At 60.8% G+C, this 16,960-nt stretch overlaps 6 protein-coding genes across 6 annotated transcripts; all 6 read right to left on the bottom strand.

The window, feature by feature from the left end:
* Positions 1–688: 688 nt before the first annotated feature.
* On the bottom strand, positions 689–1,282 carry LINJ_25_0570 (conserved hypothetical protein; the record flags this gene model as incomplete). Its single annotated transcript, XM_001466051.1, has 1 exon — positions 689–1,282. The coding sequence occupies one exon, from the start codon at positions 1,280–1,282 to the stop codon at positions 689–691; it is 594 nt and encodes a 197-aa protein (XP_001466088.1).
* An 897-nt stretch (positions 1,283–2,179) lies between these two features.
* On the bottom strand, positions 2,180–3,202 carry LINJ_25_0580 (conserved hypothetical protein; the record flags this gene model as incomplete). The annotated part of the gene is made up of 1 exon (XM_001466052.1): positions 2,180–3,202. One exon carries the CDS (start codon positions 3,200–3,202, stop codon positions 2,180–2,182), a length of 1,023 nt encoding a protein of 340 aa, XP_001466089.1.
* An 809-nt stretch (positions 3,203–4,011) lies between these two features.
* Positions 4,012–4,584, bottom strand: LINJ_25_0590 (conserved hypothetical protein; the record flags this gene model as incomplete). Its single annotated transcript, XM_001466053.1, has 1 exon — positions 4,012–4,584. One exon carries the CDS (start codon positions 4,582–4,584, stop codon positions 4,012–4,014), a length of 573 nt encoding a protein of 190 aa, XP_001466090.1.
* Positions 4,585–6,103: 1,519 nt separating this feature from the next.
* LINJ_25_0600 (conserved hypothetical protein) lies at positions 6,104–6,403 on the bottom strand (the record flags this gene model as incomplete). Its single annotated transcript, XM_001466054.1, has 1 exon — positions 6,104–6,403. The coding sequence occupies one exon, from the start codon at positions 6,401–6,403 to the stop codon at positions 6,104–6,106; it is 300 nt and encodes a 99-aa protein (XP_001466091.1).
* Positions 6,404–9,145: 2,742 nt separating this feature from the next.
* On the bottom strand, positions 9,146–10,393 carry LINJ_25_0610 (conserved hypothetical protein; the record flags this gene model as incomplete). Its single annotated transcript, XM_001466055.1, has 1 exon — positions 9,146–10,393. The coding sequence occupies one exon, from the start codon at positions 10,391–10,393 to the stop codon at positions 9,146–9,148; it is 1,248 nt and encodes a 415-aa protein (XP_001466092.1).
* Positions 10,394–11,430: 1,037 nt separating this feature from the next.
* LINJ_25_0620 (conserved hypothetical protein) lies at positions 11,431–15,843 on the bottom strand (the record flags this gene model as incomplete). Its single annotated transcript, XM_001466056.1, has 1 exon — positions 11,431–15,843. One exon carries the CDS (start codon positions 15,841–15,843, stop codon positions 11,431–11,433), a length of 4,413 nt encoding a protein of 1,470 aa, XP_001466093.1.
* Between the last annotated feature and the right edge of the window lie 1,117 nt (positions 15,844–16,960).

Here is a 16,960-nt window from a genome sequence, read left to right on the forward strand (position 1 = left end):
CGCATTTGCGGCCGGCGAGGCACAGATGCGATGGCAAGGCGTGGCAAGGGCAGACTAAGCGGAGGGAGAAGAGAGGGTGCCCGGAGGAACAAGGTAGAAAAGCCCTCTCTCCCTGCCCCCTAGCAGCACTTCATGGCTCTCACACAAGAAGCTGAGCCGCCCTCATCCCTCCCCTTCCCTCTGCCCCCCCCTCCTCCGCCCCCTCTCTCTATCTGCTGCCACCACTCGCCCACCGAGCTGTGAACAATTCACCCACGGAGCAGGTGCCGCTGCATCGACTCCACCTCGCTCTCTTGTTTGGGTGTTATGATGGTGCCTCATCCGGCGCCGTCTATTTTCTCCTCTGAAACAGGCGATATGGAGGGGGGTGGCCTCGATGTGTGCTGCCGCCGTCACCATCACTTGCAGACCCGACGAGAGGATCAGGGTGAGAGGAAAAGGTACGGCGGAGAGCGAAGAGAGGGACAAGAAACGAAGGCATTCCGTTAAACAGAGCTAAGCAACAGTGCGGACGCAGCAACCGCGCGTGCAACAGAAAGGCAACCAGCCAACACATCGGCACGACTACAAGACACTGCGCTGACGCTCAGACGTTCGATCAGGCAAGTGTGCACACAAGCACACACTCGCACGAACGCGCATGCATGGGTGTCCGGCAGAGAGTCAGATTTTCTTCTCTCTTTGCGTCTTAGCGCGTTGCCGCACGAATGGAGCGGTTCATGGGACGCAGCACAAGCCTCATGACGAGCACAGCCACACCAAGCACGATCAGCATCAAGAGGCACACCTGAAACTCAATTAAGCGGCGCTTGGACTTGGGGAGCAGCTGGAACTGCAAGCGCTGACGATCCGTCTGGCTGCTGTGCGCCTTGAGATAGTATGGCGAGTCCGGATCCTTCAAGATCTCGTAGGCTTGGAAAACACGGTCTACCATCTTGGCATCAGGGTACTTCCCGTTGGGGCCGTACTTGGCCTTCGCCTTTTCAAAGGCAGCATCGATGTCCTCCACCGTGCTGTCCGTCGGCAGGTCGAGCACCTCTAGCGGGTCGAACTGCGAAAGGAAGGCCTCCTGCTCACGCTTGCCCGGCATCTGCGCGTACTGAGTGCGCCGTTGCTCACCCAGCGCGGAGACAGCGACACCAGCGGCATGACCTGCGCCGGTCGGCGCTGCAAACTGCACCTGGCGGCGAGACGACGCGCTGCGAAGTGCTGTTCCAAGAAGAAGAGGCCGCACGCTCACCGGCACGGCGCCGCGGTGCAGCACTATCGCACACGAACGCATCTTGCTCTAGGGTTTTGCTTATCCGCCTGCACGAGTACGCATGCGTTCACTGAGCTGGCCGGCAAAGTGGAATGCGGTGAGGCAAGAAAGGGAGGAAGAAACAAAAAGACGGCAGTGCAGACACACAGACACGCAGAGAGAGAGAGACGACGCGCGAGCGTCTTGGCAATACTGTGGATGAGCTGTGCGCGTGCAAGAGCGAATGCCAAGACTCGGCCGTCGCGGTAGGAACGTGAGGCGAGAACAACGCGACGCACCGGAGAGGGGGAGTCACCTGTGCCGGAAACCCGATGTGGCCGCGTAGCCACTTGCGCCTTTTCGGGGGGGGGGGGCTGCATGTGTCCATGCGCGTACCTCACCATATGGAGGAAGCAGAGCATGAGCCGTCAAGCGCACGTTGGTGCTGCTGCGACTGCTGCTGCTTTCCCTCAGCGCCAAGGCGATAGCGTGCGCTAGCACAAGCTCGCAGAGGCTCATACATAGAGAGACACACACAAGCACACTAGCAAAGGAGGGCAAAGATACGCTCATCAGCGTGCCCGTGCACTCGCGAAGGCCTTCAGCAGCAGGCAGCAATGCGTGCAGCCGTCAAGCCCACATGCAGTAGAAGCCATGGGCACGCGAAAAGAAAGAAAAAGGATAAGAGGACCGGCAGCGGCAACACCGAACAGCGAGCAACCAGGAAAAAAAATGCAACCTGTAAGAGAAACAAAGGCGAACCCACATCGGCACCACCATCGTTGCTATCCTTGACGTCGTCGAGAGCGGTCAGACCAAGATAAGGGCGCTGAATGACTGAAGAACGGGAGAAAGCGCGAATCCGTGCAGCCCGTGAAGGAAAAGGTGATTGGGTACACGCATCCCTTCGCCCACCACCACTTGCCCCGCTCCGCACCCTCACGCGTTGTACAGGATGGTGGGCCGACGGCCATTGGAGAGCTCCAAACTCACCAGCTCCTCGTCGAAAAGCTCGATGAACTCCTCGTTGTCGGCGCGGCTCTTGTTTCCGGCGAAGCGGCGGTACTCCTCGAGGATGGAGACGAGATTCCATCCCTGAAGCTTGCGTAGACACCCACACACAATGCCGGAGCGGTAGCGTCCCTTGGAACAGGTGATGAGCAGCGGATAGTACTGCGGGTCTAGCAGGATGTGCAGGATGCTGACGACCACCGCCTCGGAGAGGGTCATGAGGCCGTGCAGTTTGCCCTCGTAGGACGGCGCCGCTGCCTCAAAGCTGCCACTGCCGCCGCCGTTGTCGCGCAGTCCGTTGGCGGGGAAGTAGAGCGGCGCTGGGATGTGTACTGGCGAGAATTTGGAGCTATTCTGGCGGTCGCCGACGTTTTCTTGCAGGAAACGCACGGCATTCGACGTGCCCGCAGTGGCGGTGCCGGTGGACGTGGGAGGCCAGCTCTGGCCCTCAGTGGAGGCGCCGCGGTCCTCCTCTATGCCCTCTCCGTTGCCATCCGGCCAGCAATCGCCTTCGACTTGACTGGCGTTGCCATTGCCCAACGAGTCCATGTACGGGCGGTTGCCGTCGCCACCGCTGCAGCTGGCGGTGGTGCCTTCGCGACCCTCCTCCTTAGCCTTCCCGACATTGCTCCCATTCACATTCGCGGGCCCACTGGACGAGGGGCCTATCGTGTTCCCACGCGTAACGTCGTCGGCTGCAGTGATGAGTGTGTACGCCTGCGCCGCACCCCGGAACGTGCCGCAAGTCTGTGATTCGCTGACGAGGGGGCAGAAGATCGTAACCCCAGACTCCTGCAGCCAGTGCACAAAGGCGTCGTCGTGGATGTCCGTGAGCAGGATGCATGTGCGCAGCCCCAGAGATGCGAGAAAGCCGTAGTGGCGCGGCTCTGGCGCACCACAGCGGAAGATGCCCTCCTCCACATAGCTAAAGTTGGGTGGAATGACCTTCATTACTATACTCCCGTTCCACGCCTCTGGTAGGCGTCAGGGCGAGCGCACAGATGTATCGGTGCGTGTATGCGTGTCGCTTGCCTCGTGCAGGGCCAAGCGAAGAGAAACAGAAAAGGGGAGCAGCAGGGCAACACCGCAAAAGGAGGGGGAGGGGGGGGGGAATGAAGCGCACTAAAAGAAATGTCGAAGAATGCACAGAGAAACGCTGCCAAGGGCACTCTGGCGCGGAGAGAGGGACAATGGAGAAGGCGAGGCGGCGGCAGTGGTGGCGTTGGCGGCTAGGGCGGGGGGGGAGGGCTCGGAGGGAGACGGAGAGAAGCGAAATGCACACACACACACACAAGGGCAGACAGGCATGCAAGCGCACGCCCCAACCGGAACACATCAGAAAGTCATGTGAAAACAACAAAACGAGGCGCCCGTCGCCCAAGCCTATCCTGGGATGCCTCAAAGCACTCGACAAGTGCACGGCTTGCCGCGGCTTGTGCTCTCTCCTCCGGCACACGCGCTGGTACGCACACCTGTGTAGGCCTCCGTATTTGCGCATGGGTGTGACCGCCTCCCTCGTTCCTTACTCCCTACCCGCCCCTTGCACTCCTCTATCGCGCTCCAAGCAAACGCTTCGCACGGCACGCACCTGCTTTTGGTTGTGGGCTCTTCGCGAACCCCCTGGCGGGGATGGGAGGTGCACATTCTCGCACAGTGAAAGACATTCTGACAAGGCACCGGCACCGAAAAGCAGAACACGCACACCATCACATCAGCTAATCCGCATCCGTTTGCCCACTTCCGCTCCCCTGCCGGGCGGGCTAAAACTGGGGCATCTGAGAGCCAAAGTCGCCCTTGCGGCTCGCCTTCAGGGAGGTATACGGGTCCCGGCCGCCGTCCGCCGCCACCTGCGTTTCATGAAGGTCGCGCTTCTTGCGAATGCGCATGTAGCTATCCTGCACTGCGCACAGCGTTAGTGACATTTTCTCATCCGTCTTGAGCTTCTCCTTCAGCCTGGCCATGAACTCGTCGTCGTGCTGCACACTGTCGGTGAGCATTCGCATGTCCTTCGCGGCCCCACCGTGTTGGCGCAGGTAGTTGACATACTCGGTGTCCGTCCTTAGCTCTCGCTGGATGGAGACCAGCCACTGCTGATCGCAGCAAGCCTGCAGCACCTCATAGTAGACCTGTGGGTTAAACTCGCGGCCGCAAGCTGTCTTGATGGGAGTATGCAGGCCAACGCTACTCTGCAGATGGTGGCCGCGACGCATCTCCCAGCCGTGGCTGCTGCCGTTGGGGCCGGGGCCCTCGGTGGGGATGTGGCCCGGTATAATGGTCCGTCGTGACACGACGAGCGCGCCAAGGCGCAGAGGGGTGCGCTGCACACGCCGCATGGCTACACGAATCAAGCAGAGGCACTATGGATACCAGCCCACGCCTATGCACCAATATGGGTGGGTGTGTGGATATATCTGTGCGTTTCGCTCCACACACACACACGCGAGACTTGCCAGAAGGCTGCACTGCGCGCCGACAGAGAGAGACGGGCGCGAAAGCAAAGGAGGATTCGGATCGCAGAGAGATGTCGAAGGGCAAAGTACAGGCACCTCATCTCGGTTGATATAGAGAGAAAGCGCAAGGGGAGAGGGCAGAGCAAAGTATTTCAACGGCGGGGCCCCGTCCCCGCCCCCCCTCCGGGCCCTTCTAAACGTGTCGTCTCCCTCATTCTTTGCGCGGTGCGAGTGGAGTGAAAAGGCGAGCTGTGAATGGAAGGTGAAGATGCGACAGAGAGCGCCACACTGCCTTCGCCCACCTTCGCTATTCATGGCTTCACGCAAGCCGCAGCTGCTCACAACGCACATAACGGCAGCATACGTGGCATGCGTGCGCAGCCTCAAGTGCTGTCAGAGCATGTCGGTGTTGGCAAACGGCTCTGCGAGTGAGGTCGTTGAAAAAATGAAGGCAACCAGGCAGCACGGAGAGCAGCCGCTTCGCGGATTGCGTAGTCCTCCTTCCGCGCCCTTATTTTTCTGTTCGTGTTTACGTGCTTGCTTGCCTGTTACGTGCTACACAATGAAACGAATGTGTTCGAGCGTACACATGCACACACAGATACGCACACATACGCACGCACACAAAGTGACCCCGGATGCATCTCTCACGCTCTTTTTGGGTGCTAGGTGAGACAGTGTGGGGTGGCTGTGCGTGTGCGTGTGCGTGTGCGTGTGCGTACTCCCTACGTAGAAATACGCGTCATCCTTCCTCTTTTCGGTCGGTCCTCTCCTGCCTTTTGCCCGTTCTTCTTCGAGGCCTCCCGCCGTTCGCCACTGCAAAGCGCTTGGCATCGTGCAATCGTGCCGCTCTCTCGGACAGCACTACTTGGCATGCTGTCCTGGCATGCGGCCACGGCTTCGTGCCAGTCCACTCGGTGCCCATCCCGTGGGCCTGCCTGGTAGCGCGCGCGCGAGAGAGAGGTACAAGAAGACAGTTACATGCCGGAAGTCGGTGTGGGTGTGGAGACAGGCAGAGAGGCAAGGGCAGCGGGAAGCCGACTTTGCAATGCATACGGCTCCGGTCGTGGTATTCTACCTCCTACTAAGTTGCACATGTTTGGGGGGGGGGATTGTTGTTGGGTCCTTCCTGCAGATGTGGCGGCGGCAGCGGCAGTTGTTTGGCTGTGCACGAACTCATAGATGTATGAGGACGCCTACGAGCCTAAGCACCAGCCACCGCTTCTCCAAAGGAGAGGCAACACGCTGCATCGACTTCGACGGATAACGGGGAAAGGTCCATCGATACCAGGTAATGGTGGAGAGAAGCAGGCGGGTAGGTGAGGCGAAGTTGGCTGCATTTGTGCGGCTACTCCTCTACACCATCAGCGGCGCGCCATCTGCGCGGCGGAATCAGAGACTTCTAGTGCATGGCCTTCTCCACGTCCTTGTACACCTCATGCAGGCCCTCCGGCACCATCGCCGGAATAGTCGTCTCGAGCTCGGCATTCTGTTTCGCCTCCGCCATGGCCTGGGCAGCCTGGTGGCGCTCCACGTTTTGCTGACGCACCCGCTGCTGGTGGGCGACCCACTCCGCATCGTTGGCGGCCTTCTCACGGAAGCCCTTGTTGAAGCCGAGCCATGCGACCACAAGATACGAGAAGTTGCGGAACTGGTTGAGCGTCTTCGGTGCCACCTTCGCAGCAGAGGAAGAGACGGACATGGCGGCGGTGACTGTGTTGCGGTGAGCTGTGGAGGTGTGGGCGTATGCGTACCCCAACGAAGAGGGAGAGGAGGAAAGGAGAGGAAATGCCGGTTTGGAAAAGCAGGCGTGCACTGTTTCTGTGCGTGGTCAACTCACATGAGTCGTACAGGGAACAAGTGGACACGTGTCCAAGAAGTGGAGACGACCGCGTTGTGTCGTGGCAGCAGCGGCAGGCATCGGGGGTTCGCCATGTTGGTGCGGCAGAAGGCAACACATATATATACAAAGAAAGGGAGCAGAGGAAGAAGTATGCACGAGGCACGCAGGAGGATGGACTGCAGCGGACCCATGCTAAGGATGAATCTCCGGCAGAGACGGGTCTCCACAGAAAAAAAAAAGAGACAGCATGCAATGAGCACGCCTGCAGTGGAGACGGGAGGAGTCCGGAGAGAGAGCGAGCGAGACAGCGCAGCCGGGTATCACCTCCACTCCCTTGTACCCCCTCCCTTCTGCCTCCATCATCCTTCTCGCCATCGCTAAGGACCCCACCACGGCAAGCCCTTGAGCACTAGGCAAGAAGCGGCGCCTTCTCACCAGGATGATGCTGTTTTGTTTTGTTTTTCTTGTTTTTCCTTTGCATTGCATATCTGCACGACCTGGCCCCCGTCTTCTTGTGCATGCTCTGTGACTGAGAACATCCAATCCATCGCAGACACGCACAGACGAACGGGCCCCGTCGGCACACCCACGCGAGTGACCGCAGAGAACCATGCAGGGCAAACGACACAAAAACTCCTAAATAGAGAGCGATAAGAGAAGGAGGAAGGCAGCACCCCAGGCACAGGAACGGCTGCTCTCCCGTGCACCCGCCTTGCTCCGCCGGCACGATCCGCAGCTCCACGGTTATTTTCGCTCCTTCTCCCTCACATCAACGTCGAGGTATAGGCGGCGGCTTCTGCCTTCCCTCCTCCGACTCAGCATCGACAAATCCGTAGGTGTCCGGTGTCGGCACCCGGGTTCGCTGCAGCGGCATCACGATCTCGTTCTCGTACTCACACCGCCCCATGGGGTTGCCGCGGCAGAACTGGTTGATGACGGCAATGCCGAGCAGGCATAAGGCAAAGGATGTGCAGGCGCCTCGCCATGTGGTCGCGGAGGTGGTGCGGCCGAACCATTCACCGGCCGCACCTTTGGAGTGGAAGATGGAGCCGCAGCGCACAAAACTGCGATGCATGGCGAGCCAAGTGGAGCAAAAGGAGAAAAAGGCAGGGAAAGACAGAAACACTCACGCCCAGTGCTGCGACGGTACATGAAACACGTACGCCTGAGCGTCTTGGAGTGAGCAAACGCGAGGAAGGCGTACGGACGCGCTCTTCTTCGGTTTCACACCGCGCGCCAAGAGGAGTAAAGACGCGTTTCTGTTTTCCTTCCATCGACCTCGAGGAGCAAGAGGAGGAAGCAGGATAAAGCAGCGATGCCCAAACGCCACGTTGTTGCGTTCCCGTGTGACGCATGAGACACACACACAAAGAGAGGTATGCATCAGTAGATGGAAAAGACTTGGCGAGAGACTCCACCCGTGAAGCGCGCATATATGCAGCCTGGCGGTATAGAGCACGTCCCTCTCCCCGAGCCGTTGTATGCGCGCTGCGGATGTCCAGCCACGTGACAAGAAACCGCGGCGCGGTACGCCCGTGGTAAGACAAGCAGGAAGGAAAGCTCTCCCTGCGGTGTGTGGCAACACTCAACTCCCGCGGTCGTTGCGGGCGAGGAAGGTAGGGCAGGCGAAAATGAGAGGAGTATCGAAACAACAACAGGAGGCGAGAGGCAACAACCACCACACGCACCTCCTCGCCCGCCCACCGCTCCCCTCCTCGTGCCCCATCTATAAGCGTACGGCTTGTGCTGCTGATATCTTTTCGTTTTTTGTTTGGTATTTTGCATACGTGCCTCTAGTGGTTCGCTCCAGGCGCGTGACGATGAGTACGTGCAAGCAAGAGAGAGGAAAAGGGATACGGCAACAAGCATACACACATACACATACACGGAGACGGAGACATGCACGTCGAGGGTGCGCACGCGCGGAGGGGGAAGAAAAGACGCTCCGAAAAGGCGGCAGAATTCGGCGGAGAGGAAAGGAAGGGGGTGAGAACACAGCTACATGGCTATGATGAGGTGCTGGCCAATGAAAGTGAAACCCCAAGTACAACACGAACCGAAGAAGAACAAGAAATGAGTACATCCGGCGCACACACAAGAGCACCCGCACGAGAAGCGGCATCAGCGAGGGCGAATTTGTGTGCGAGGGGGGGGGAGACATTCAGAGGACGGGTGGGGAGAAAGAAGAGAGCGGGGCAGAGGGCAGCTGAGAGGCCAAAGCACGTCGCCCTCTGCAGGATCCCTTCCCTCCTCTGTCATCTTTTCCTACAGGCCCTGCCCCCTCCACAAGATCTGCCGTGCGTCCGACGAAGCAGCAGTGGTGCATGTGTCTCTGTCTTTTACGTACATGCAGACCATTCGCGGCGTATTCGAAAGAGTCGGGGGGATGGGAGAGCGAGGGAGATGAGCCGGGTTCGCGTTTGTGTGAAGGACTACGACGGGGCAGAGTTCTCCGAGACGGTGGTGCCATGGTGGCACGTCGCCGCCGCCATAATTAGCAGGTACTGGCAGTACTCCATCGTCCCACCTCCGCAAAAAGAGCTCTTGCCCCTTCGGCTATCGCTCGCCTCGTACCACCTGTAGGGGAGAAGGTGGGAAGCACTACGCAAGTCGGTAGTGATGCGCATTCATGCGGCTATCCTTGAGCTCCACCCCAGGCCCGTACCAGTCGGCCGGCACCGGCTCCAGCGGCGGCTTCGGCTTCGTCAGCTGCGGTAGATCCTCTTCGATGACGTGGAAGGTGCGCCCAAAGTGGTACTGGTACTCCGGCAAGTGGCCACCGTAGCCAGCAGCGTGGCGCATGTACATCGGCCGTGCATCCGCCTCTTCGCGGCCACGTATCCACTCGTCGCGGCGATCCTTGTCCTCCTCGTACCGCTCAAACTTGCGCTTCGTCGTCGAGCCCGTATGGCGGATGCTGAAGAGCGCGGTGCCGCTAGTGCCGGAGACAGTCGCGGCTGCTAGAGGAGAGGTCGCGCCCTGGCCGAGTGGAGGTGGTGCCGGCACCAGCTGCAGGGAAGCAGCCACAGAGCTGCACCGCGCGGGCATCATCGCTACCAGGCATGGGTGCTGCTGGAGGGTGAGTACGATGAAGGTCGTCACGTCGTCGCAGGGCACCGCTGCCCCTTCGGCGTAGACTGTCGATGCGAAGGTTGCCTGCAAATCAGCTTGGGCTACTACCAGCGCAGACAACTGGTCTGCAGCCGTTCGCACATCCACAGCGCTCTCCTCCTCGCGAGAGAGTTCGGCAGCAAAGATAGCGGAGAGGGTATCTCGCGCACTATCCATCGTCACAGACACGCACGGCAGCGGCAGCGTGGAAAAAAGGGTCGACGAAGCCACCTCAGACACGGATTGCGTCAGAGCCGGCGGGGTTTGCCGGCATGGATGCAGCGCCTCCAGTAGATCGTCGGCCAGCGCAAAGCCCACCGGGTCACTGTAGGCAAGGAGTATTGCCGCGTAGTCATCCGGGGTGAGGAGGACGCCAGACTGTGCGAAGACCACCTTCAGCCCCTCAGGGTTGATTCGGCGGCGCCGAATCTGTTGTGTTGGCGTGGAGGAAGAGGGGGAGAACCCGGCTGCGTGTGCCGTTGCAGCAGATGCCGATGCAACTCGCATCGTCTGCGGCGGCGGCGGTTGAAAAGCCCCGGTGGAGGGCAACTCAGTCGACGTCGACTTGGCCGACGCCACAGCACGCTCGCACTCCTTCGCGTACGCCCGCCTGAACTTGACGTATTCGGCAAAACCGCCACGCAGAAGGCGGTGCGTCACGTTCGATAGCACCGGCTCGCAAGCCTCGCGCGCGAGGACCACCTCCACGGCGGTCAACGCAGAGCGGCGAATCGGCATCGCGACAACGCCACGTGTGAAAGAAAAGGTGTTTCTGCTTTTGGGAGTGCCGGTGGCGGAATATCTCTTCAAGTGGATTGTGGGTGACGAAATCGGGGGTGCAGCGAAGAATGAAAAAGGCAACCGCGGCGGCAATGCGCCAACACAGTGACACCTTAGCGGCGGCGGCGGCGGCGCAGAACTGCGAAGATGGTAGGTGCAAGAACCGGGGCAGCTGGAGAACTTAAAAGGACGACGGCAGCAGAGGGTAGAAAGGAGAGAAGCGGTAAGCAGACCAGCACGAGAAGAGTGTGATTATCGTGTGTGTGTGTGTGTGTGTGTTCAGGTATGCGAAGCAGAGGCCAGGCAGCAAGCCATGAGTGCGCCGGTGGTGCTGGCGGAGGGAGAGCAATGGAGAAAAGGGGGGCCGTGAAGCCTCACCCCTCCCCTTCTTCGGCAGAAGCCGTATAATGCGCACCTGACCCATCGCGGTGCATCCAACAAGCTCACATGGAGCAAAAAAAAAATCAAAGAAGCGCACACGCACACAAAAGCGCACAACACCCCCGCCGTCAAGCGCATATGCCTTCAGAGAGTCACACGCCACACACGCGACGGGAGAACAACAAGCGTGGCGGATGCACACACACGAGGTGCGAGCGTTGCGGCTATTCGTCCTTCACGCAGTGGAGAAAGGAGATGGGTAGCCCTTTCCCTCGCTTGGCATGTTGCAGTGCGCACGTAGGGCCAAGCTGCTACCTGTGGCCCTCGGTGGTCGTCAACAAGCCGTAGACGCGCTGAAGCGCCTCCTTGCTCTGTAGCACGCGCTTCAGCTTCAGGGCATGGCCCTTCGTTCATGAAGCCCTACAGAGCGCGGGCTGCCGCCGCTGCTGCCACGGCTACGACAGAGCCGACTGCCGCCTTGTGAGTGGTTTGTCTCGCGGAGTACAGTGGGGATGACGAGAAGCGAAATAACAGTCGCACGCGTGTGCGGCACCACACAGTCGCAGACACGTATCGGACAGTGGATCGACATGGTGGGGGAAGGGGGGGTGACGCTACAGTTGCAAGAACATGAGCTCGCCACCAAACGTCATGAGAGGACGCAAGGGATGCGCCACGCAGCTGCCCGGCAAAATCGGCGGGCCCGAGGATTGGCGTCCCTGCTGCAGCTGCTGTGACAAGGCGGGCTCCACGACACCGTCCGCCATCACCGCCAGCGGGCGCTCGTTCAAGATCAGCCCCTTCGTGTTGAAAGCGGCGTACGTGTTATTCTGGAAGCAAAGGCCCACTAGCCCCGTGTGGATGCCAACAGAGCAACGCACGATACGGGGGGCCAGTGGAGGGCAGGGGACTGGGACAGTGCTTGTGTTGGGCAACGACGACAGCGAGGCGGCCGCGGCATCGGCGCCAACACCGCCGATGTCGAGCGACGCTCCCTCGACCCTACCGTGGCCGTAGTAGAGATCTTGGTGGGTCACACACAGCTGCGGCTCACTCAGCTTGCGCGGGTCGAAGATAAAGAATGCGCTACGGGTGGCGGCAGCGATGGAGAAGCCGGTGTTGGTCGCGATGGGCCCGGCGCCGACGACCGCCTCCACGGCTGCCGCTACTGCCGCACCGGGAGCACGACAGCTCACCATGCCCACGGCGCCCATCTGCCCCTGCCGCTGACGGTCGTCGTAGTAGCGGACAACGCCGTCTGAGAAACCCGCCAGCAGCGCGCGCTGCGTCGTGTGCGTCTCGAGGCTCGTCAGCACGGGGTTGCCCGACACGCTCAGTCGCTGCACTACCTGCTCCTCGGCGAGTGACACCATGTGGATCGCCGTGCCGCCGTCTGTCGCGATGGGGCCGCCGTAGAAGAGCACCGCTGCACTGCTTCGGTACGTTGACTTCAGATCCAACCAGCGGTTCGCCGGCGGCGGCGGGCAGGCAGAGAACACGGCGGCCTCGGTGGGCACCGAGTTGGGGTCCCAGCAGCCCTTCATGAGCGTGAATACACCGCGCTTGTCGACCAGCAGCAGCCCTGACTGCTCTGAAAGGTCGTTGATTATATGCACGTCATGCAGTGGTCCCGATAGCTGCACTGGAAAGCTGTGCAGTTCCTGCTGTGAATTGTAGTTGTCGTACGAGATGTATGAGATGCGCTGGTTCTTCGTAGCAACCACCATAGACGCCTCGAGTGCGCGAAACGTAGTGCACACAACCGTGTCCGGGCGCACGGCGCTGCGCAGCACGAGGTGCCGCTCCGCCTCGGTGTTCCTGCGGGACACCGACAACGCTTCCGCCGAGGCGGCACCGTTGCTGTTTGTGTCGAGGTGCCCATTGGGGTCCTGCAAGAGTAGCGGGCTGCTCCCCGTGTATGTGTAGCGGCGGTGAGGCTCCAGCTTGCGGTCCCGCATGTCGAGCACCAGCTGCCTCATGATGTCGGTGTTCCACGTGGCGCGCGTGCGGTCGGCCTCGGACCAGTACTCGGCTGACTCGGCAGAGGCCACGCGCGACATCGTGCGCAGAGCCTCCGAGGCGAAGCGCTGTGACTGCGGCGGAGCGCCGTTTGAGAGGTAGCGCAGCGCCTTGTTCACCAGCACACCGTCGCAGTTTGCGTAGAGCATGCACAGCACCAGTGCCGCGTCGTGCAGCAAGCCCTCCACCATTTGCAGGGCGGCTGGTGAGAGCTGGCTCGCCTCGACCTCGCGCGTCGGTGGCAGTGGATCATCGGCTGTCAAGAAAGACGTGTCGAAGACGACCGTGTCGTCGAAGAGTGAGCTGACGGTGGGGCGGGCGGCGTTGAGCTGCGACTTGACACCAACCTGAGCCTCCTCCAGCACCCACCGGTTGCCCTGCTGGCCCACCTCCAGCACGTACTCGGAGATATTTTCGCGGTGCGCGAGGGAGAGGACGCCGCGGTAGGCGTGCAACACCTCGCAACAGAAAAAAATGAGCTCCTCGCGGACATTCATGCTCGCGTCGAATATGTACTCGCGCAGCTTGATCAGCAAAGACTTCTCCATGTGCAGACGACGGACCTGCTGGTCGTGTGGCAACAGGTCGACTCGCACGCCCACGATGCTGGCAAGAAGGGTGACGCAGGAGCTGCGCACGACCGGCGAGCGGTCCTGCAGCAGCCGCGTAAACAGGTCGAGACGCGAGGTGCACTCTTTCGAGGCGAATTTCTTGGCATGTCGCAGCCCGAGAAAAAGACGCGACAGCACCAGGCACGCCCACGATCGCAGCTCCGCGTTTGTCGAGGACAAGCACGGAAAGGCGGCGTTGAGGAGGCGGTTGTTCCACGACAGGATGCACTGTCGCTCGCCGCGCTGCAGAAACTGGCACAGCACGTAGCACGCCATGCTCTTGCACCGGGAAAGGTTCACGTCTTTCATCAGGAAGTACACGGTGTGGCCTGGATTCACAAGATGGTTCGCGACGCTGTTCAGCTTTGCCGCGGCCAGGTCAGACTGTGCGGGCGGCGGCGGCGGCGCCTCGGCCAGCGGGGAGCGCATCGGTTGCATGGGCTGCAGCGGCTGCTCGCCCGCCTCCGCGGCGCCGTCAAGGCTCGTCGTGCTAGCCCATGTCTGCGAGCGGGGCTGGAACTCGGCGCGCTTCTGCCGCGGTGCCGCGGTGGCGGTCGTCGGCGAAAAGCTTGGGCTGGGCATCTGCGGCGACTCCACCCGTGCGTAGTTCACCATCTGACCGTACTCGACGTACTCGATCAGCGTGGAAGACTCCTCCAGCTTGAGGAGGCTCGTGAAGTATTTTTCGCACTGGCATTTCTGCATCTCGTTGCATCCCTCCGCCGGGTCGGCGCGGATGACTTGCATCCACAAGACCGTCACAATGAGAAAAACCTCCGGCGCCTGCGTGACGAGCTTGCTCATGTACGGCAGTATGCCGCACAGGATCGCACGCTTGCCGGCTGTTCGGCCCGAGTCGAGGTACTTTGCGAGCAGCGTGAAAGCCCGCACGCGGTAGAGCACCTGGGTAAGCGCGAGGAGCACGCACGGCAGCTGCTCCGGCACCTCCGCCATATCACCCGACTCCACCCACACCTCAAAGGCCGTGAGCTGGTCATCGAAGAAACTCGACGGCTCATAGGCGGCAGGGGCCTCGTCCGTGGCGGCCAGCAAGCGCGGCAGCTGGCTCACGCACTTGTCCACCGTGTACTCCCATAGCTCCCACATGGGATGCAGGTGCGCCTCCTCGGAGAGGGCCGGGTATGTCATGGGGGTGCAGCCGGACTCGCGCAGCAGCCGGTCGGCTAGGATGCAGTTGCGGAAAATACCCTTGATGGAGGTCCCTTGGCGAAACAGGTAGTGGAACTGCGCTGGTGGCAAGGTGCACCATGCAATCGTGTCTGTCACGGCGTTGAGAATCCAGTTAAGCTCGCCGCGCGGGGACTTGCGGTCGTTGCAATCGCCAGGCATGTTGCGAATCATGTCCGCCGTCACGTGCGGCAGCAGCATCGCGTGGAAGGAGAAGCCAATGTACCACTCCAGCGCCATCCGCAGCGGTGTCGTCAAGCACGACGTCAGCAGATCCGCCGGCAGGGCTGGGCTCAGTGGCAGTGTCTCCCCGGGGCTGCAGGCGCAAACGAATAAGTCATGCGGCCGCTTCTCGTGCAGCCGGTCTCTGCACCATCTCTGCAGCAAGGATCCGGCGGAGTTGCAGTCGAAGACGTAGATGGCCGGCGTGTCGGCCAGCTCCGCCATCTCGGTGATGTTGAGAGGGACGTAGTGCGTGCGCTCTTTATCGAACACCCACACTTCCCCCAGATCCGTGGCGCGCGGCATGCCGTGGCCGTTGTAGTGAATTAAAATGCGGCCGTCGCGGGACATGCGACGACTCTTCGCGAGCGCCGACTTGGACACCTCCAGGCTCGCCTCCACAACGCGCATAACGCCAACGTCGTCACGCAGCACGCTGCGGTACTGCCGCTCGAGGGTCTCGGCGATGCTATCGCTGCCACCGCCGGCGCCGCTACCGCGGCCGCTGCGGTGGGCGCTCTTGGCGACGTGCGCCACCATCGGGTCGACCCAGCACTCCATCTTCGCACACGGCTCCACACGGGGAAAGCCGGGTGGGTCGCTGCCGATGTGGAGGTACATAAGCAGAACGGCCTGCGTGATGCGCACCCGGTAGCGCGTGGTCCCCCCCACCAGCGTGACGTCCCCCAATGTGCCGACCCCGCCACTCGCCTCGTCCATGGTGTCATCGTTGACTAGCGACGGGAGGTTGCACGGTGCGAACGCAGCCACTCGCTCGTTGATCACCTCATCCAGAGCTGTGGACGAGTGAATCTCGTGCGCATGGCTGCTTGGCCCGGCGGCGGAGACACTGACGGAGGCAGAGCTTATAGCGCCTGACGACGAGGTCACAGCGTTGCCCGCTGCGGCGGCGGCAGCGCCTGGTGGCGGAGCAACCGCAGCGCCGGGGCCATGTCGCTGATCAGCATTACGCCGACGATTCAGCATTGCCCCTGGAGAATCTTGTGCAGACGCTGCGGTGAAGTACACAGGAGCGACGATGCAACGCGGATCGCGACTCTCAGAACGCGTTCGCCCTCCCCTCCCCCTCCCCCTCCCTCTTCTGGAGTGTCCCTGTGGGATTAGGTCGGGGGCTGCAGAGAAGGAGCAGTGAGGACGGGTCGGGGAGTGTCTTCCCTGGCTTACAGCGGCGGCACGGCAAAGTGAATAGACGGCAGAGAGAGGAGAACAGCAGCAGAGAAAATCTGTGCCTGCCTGTACGTTCTCTGTGCGTGTGTGTTGGTGGCGTTGAATGCGCCTCGCCCGTGGTTGTCACACTCACAAAAACAGGCACGTGCGCAGAGATAGGTGGACCAGAAACACAAGCGTGAGCAGCGGAACAACAACAGAGAGAGGGAGATGTTCTGCGACGCACTCACTCACTGGCGGAGAGAAAACGATGTATATGTAGCAGACGCGGCGAACAGCCACCGGCGAACCACGCACAAAGAGCGATAAAAAGAGAAAGAGGCAGCGCAGATTTTCCAGCAATACAGGAAGGAAGTGGAGAAGGCGGAGGGGGAAAAAGTCAGGTGTGATAAGCCAGCAAAGCTGGTTATGATAAGAGATCCGTGCTTCTTAGGCGGCAGGGAGTGGAGGGGTGTTCAAGGCAACCAAACACAGCAAGTGGCGCACAGGGACACGCGGTCAGCTCCGCGACTCTGCACCCAGGCTGTCTATCCCCCGTCTGTGTCGTGGATGTGCACGTGTGGGTAAGGGTGGCACTAGTGGAGTGGGTTTGTAGGTGGGTCAATGCCTCCGCAACTGTGCGCAGGCTTGCATACGTTCCGTTCGTGTTTTTCGCTCACTTTTCTTCGTCCCTCTTTTCCGCCTTCTCTCTTCGCTACTTTTAGAACTGCTGAAGGACGCATACAGTGGAGAGTCGCCGTGCATGCACGCGCACGTGTGTGTGTGTGTGTGTGAGGGGGGGAGGGGGGGGATGCGCAACGGAGAGCGGCATCAACGATGAAGAGAAAGCGGGACGGGGAGGGGTGACAGCAGAGCACACGTTGAGAAGGCTGAGGAAACAAGAGCATCGCAGACAGAGAGAGAAGCTTTCACAGTG

This window comes from Leishmania infantum, chromosome 25, assembly GCF_000002875.2.
Source record: "Leishmania infantum JPCM5 genome chromosome 25".
In the NCBI taxonomy this organism is placed as follows: domain Eukaryota; phylum Euglenozoa; class Kinetoplastea; order Trypanosomatida; family Trypanosomatidae; genus Leishmania; species Leishmania infantum.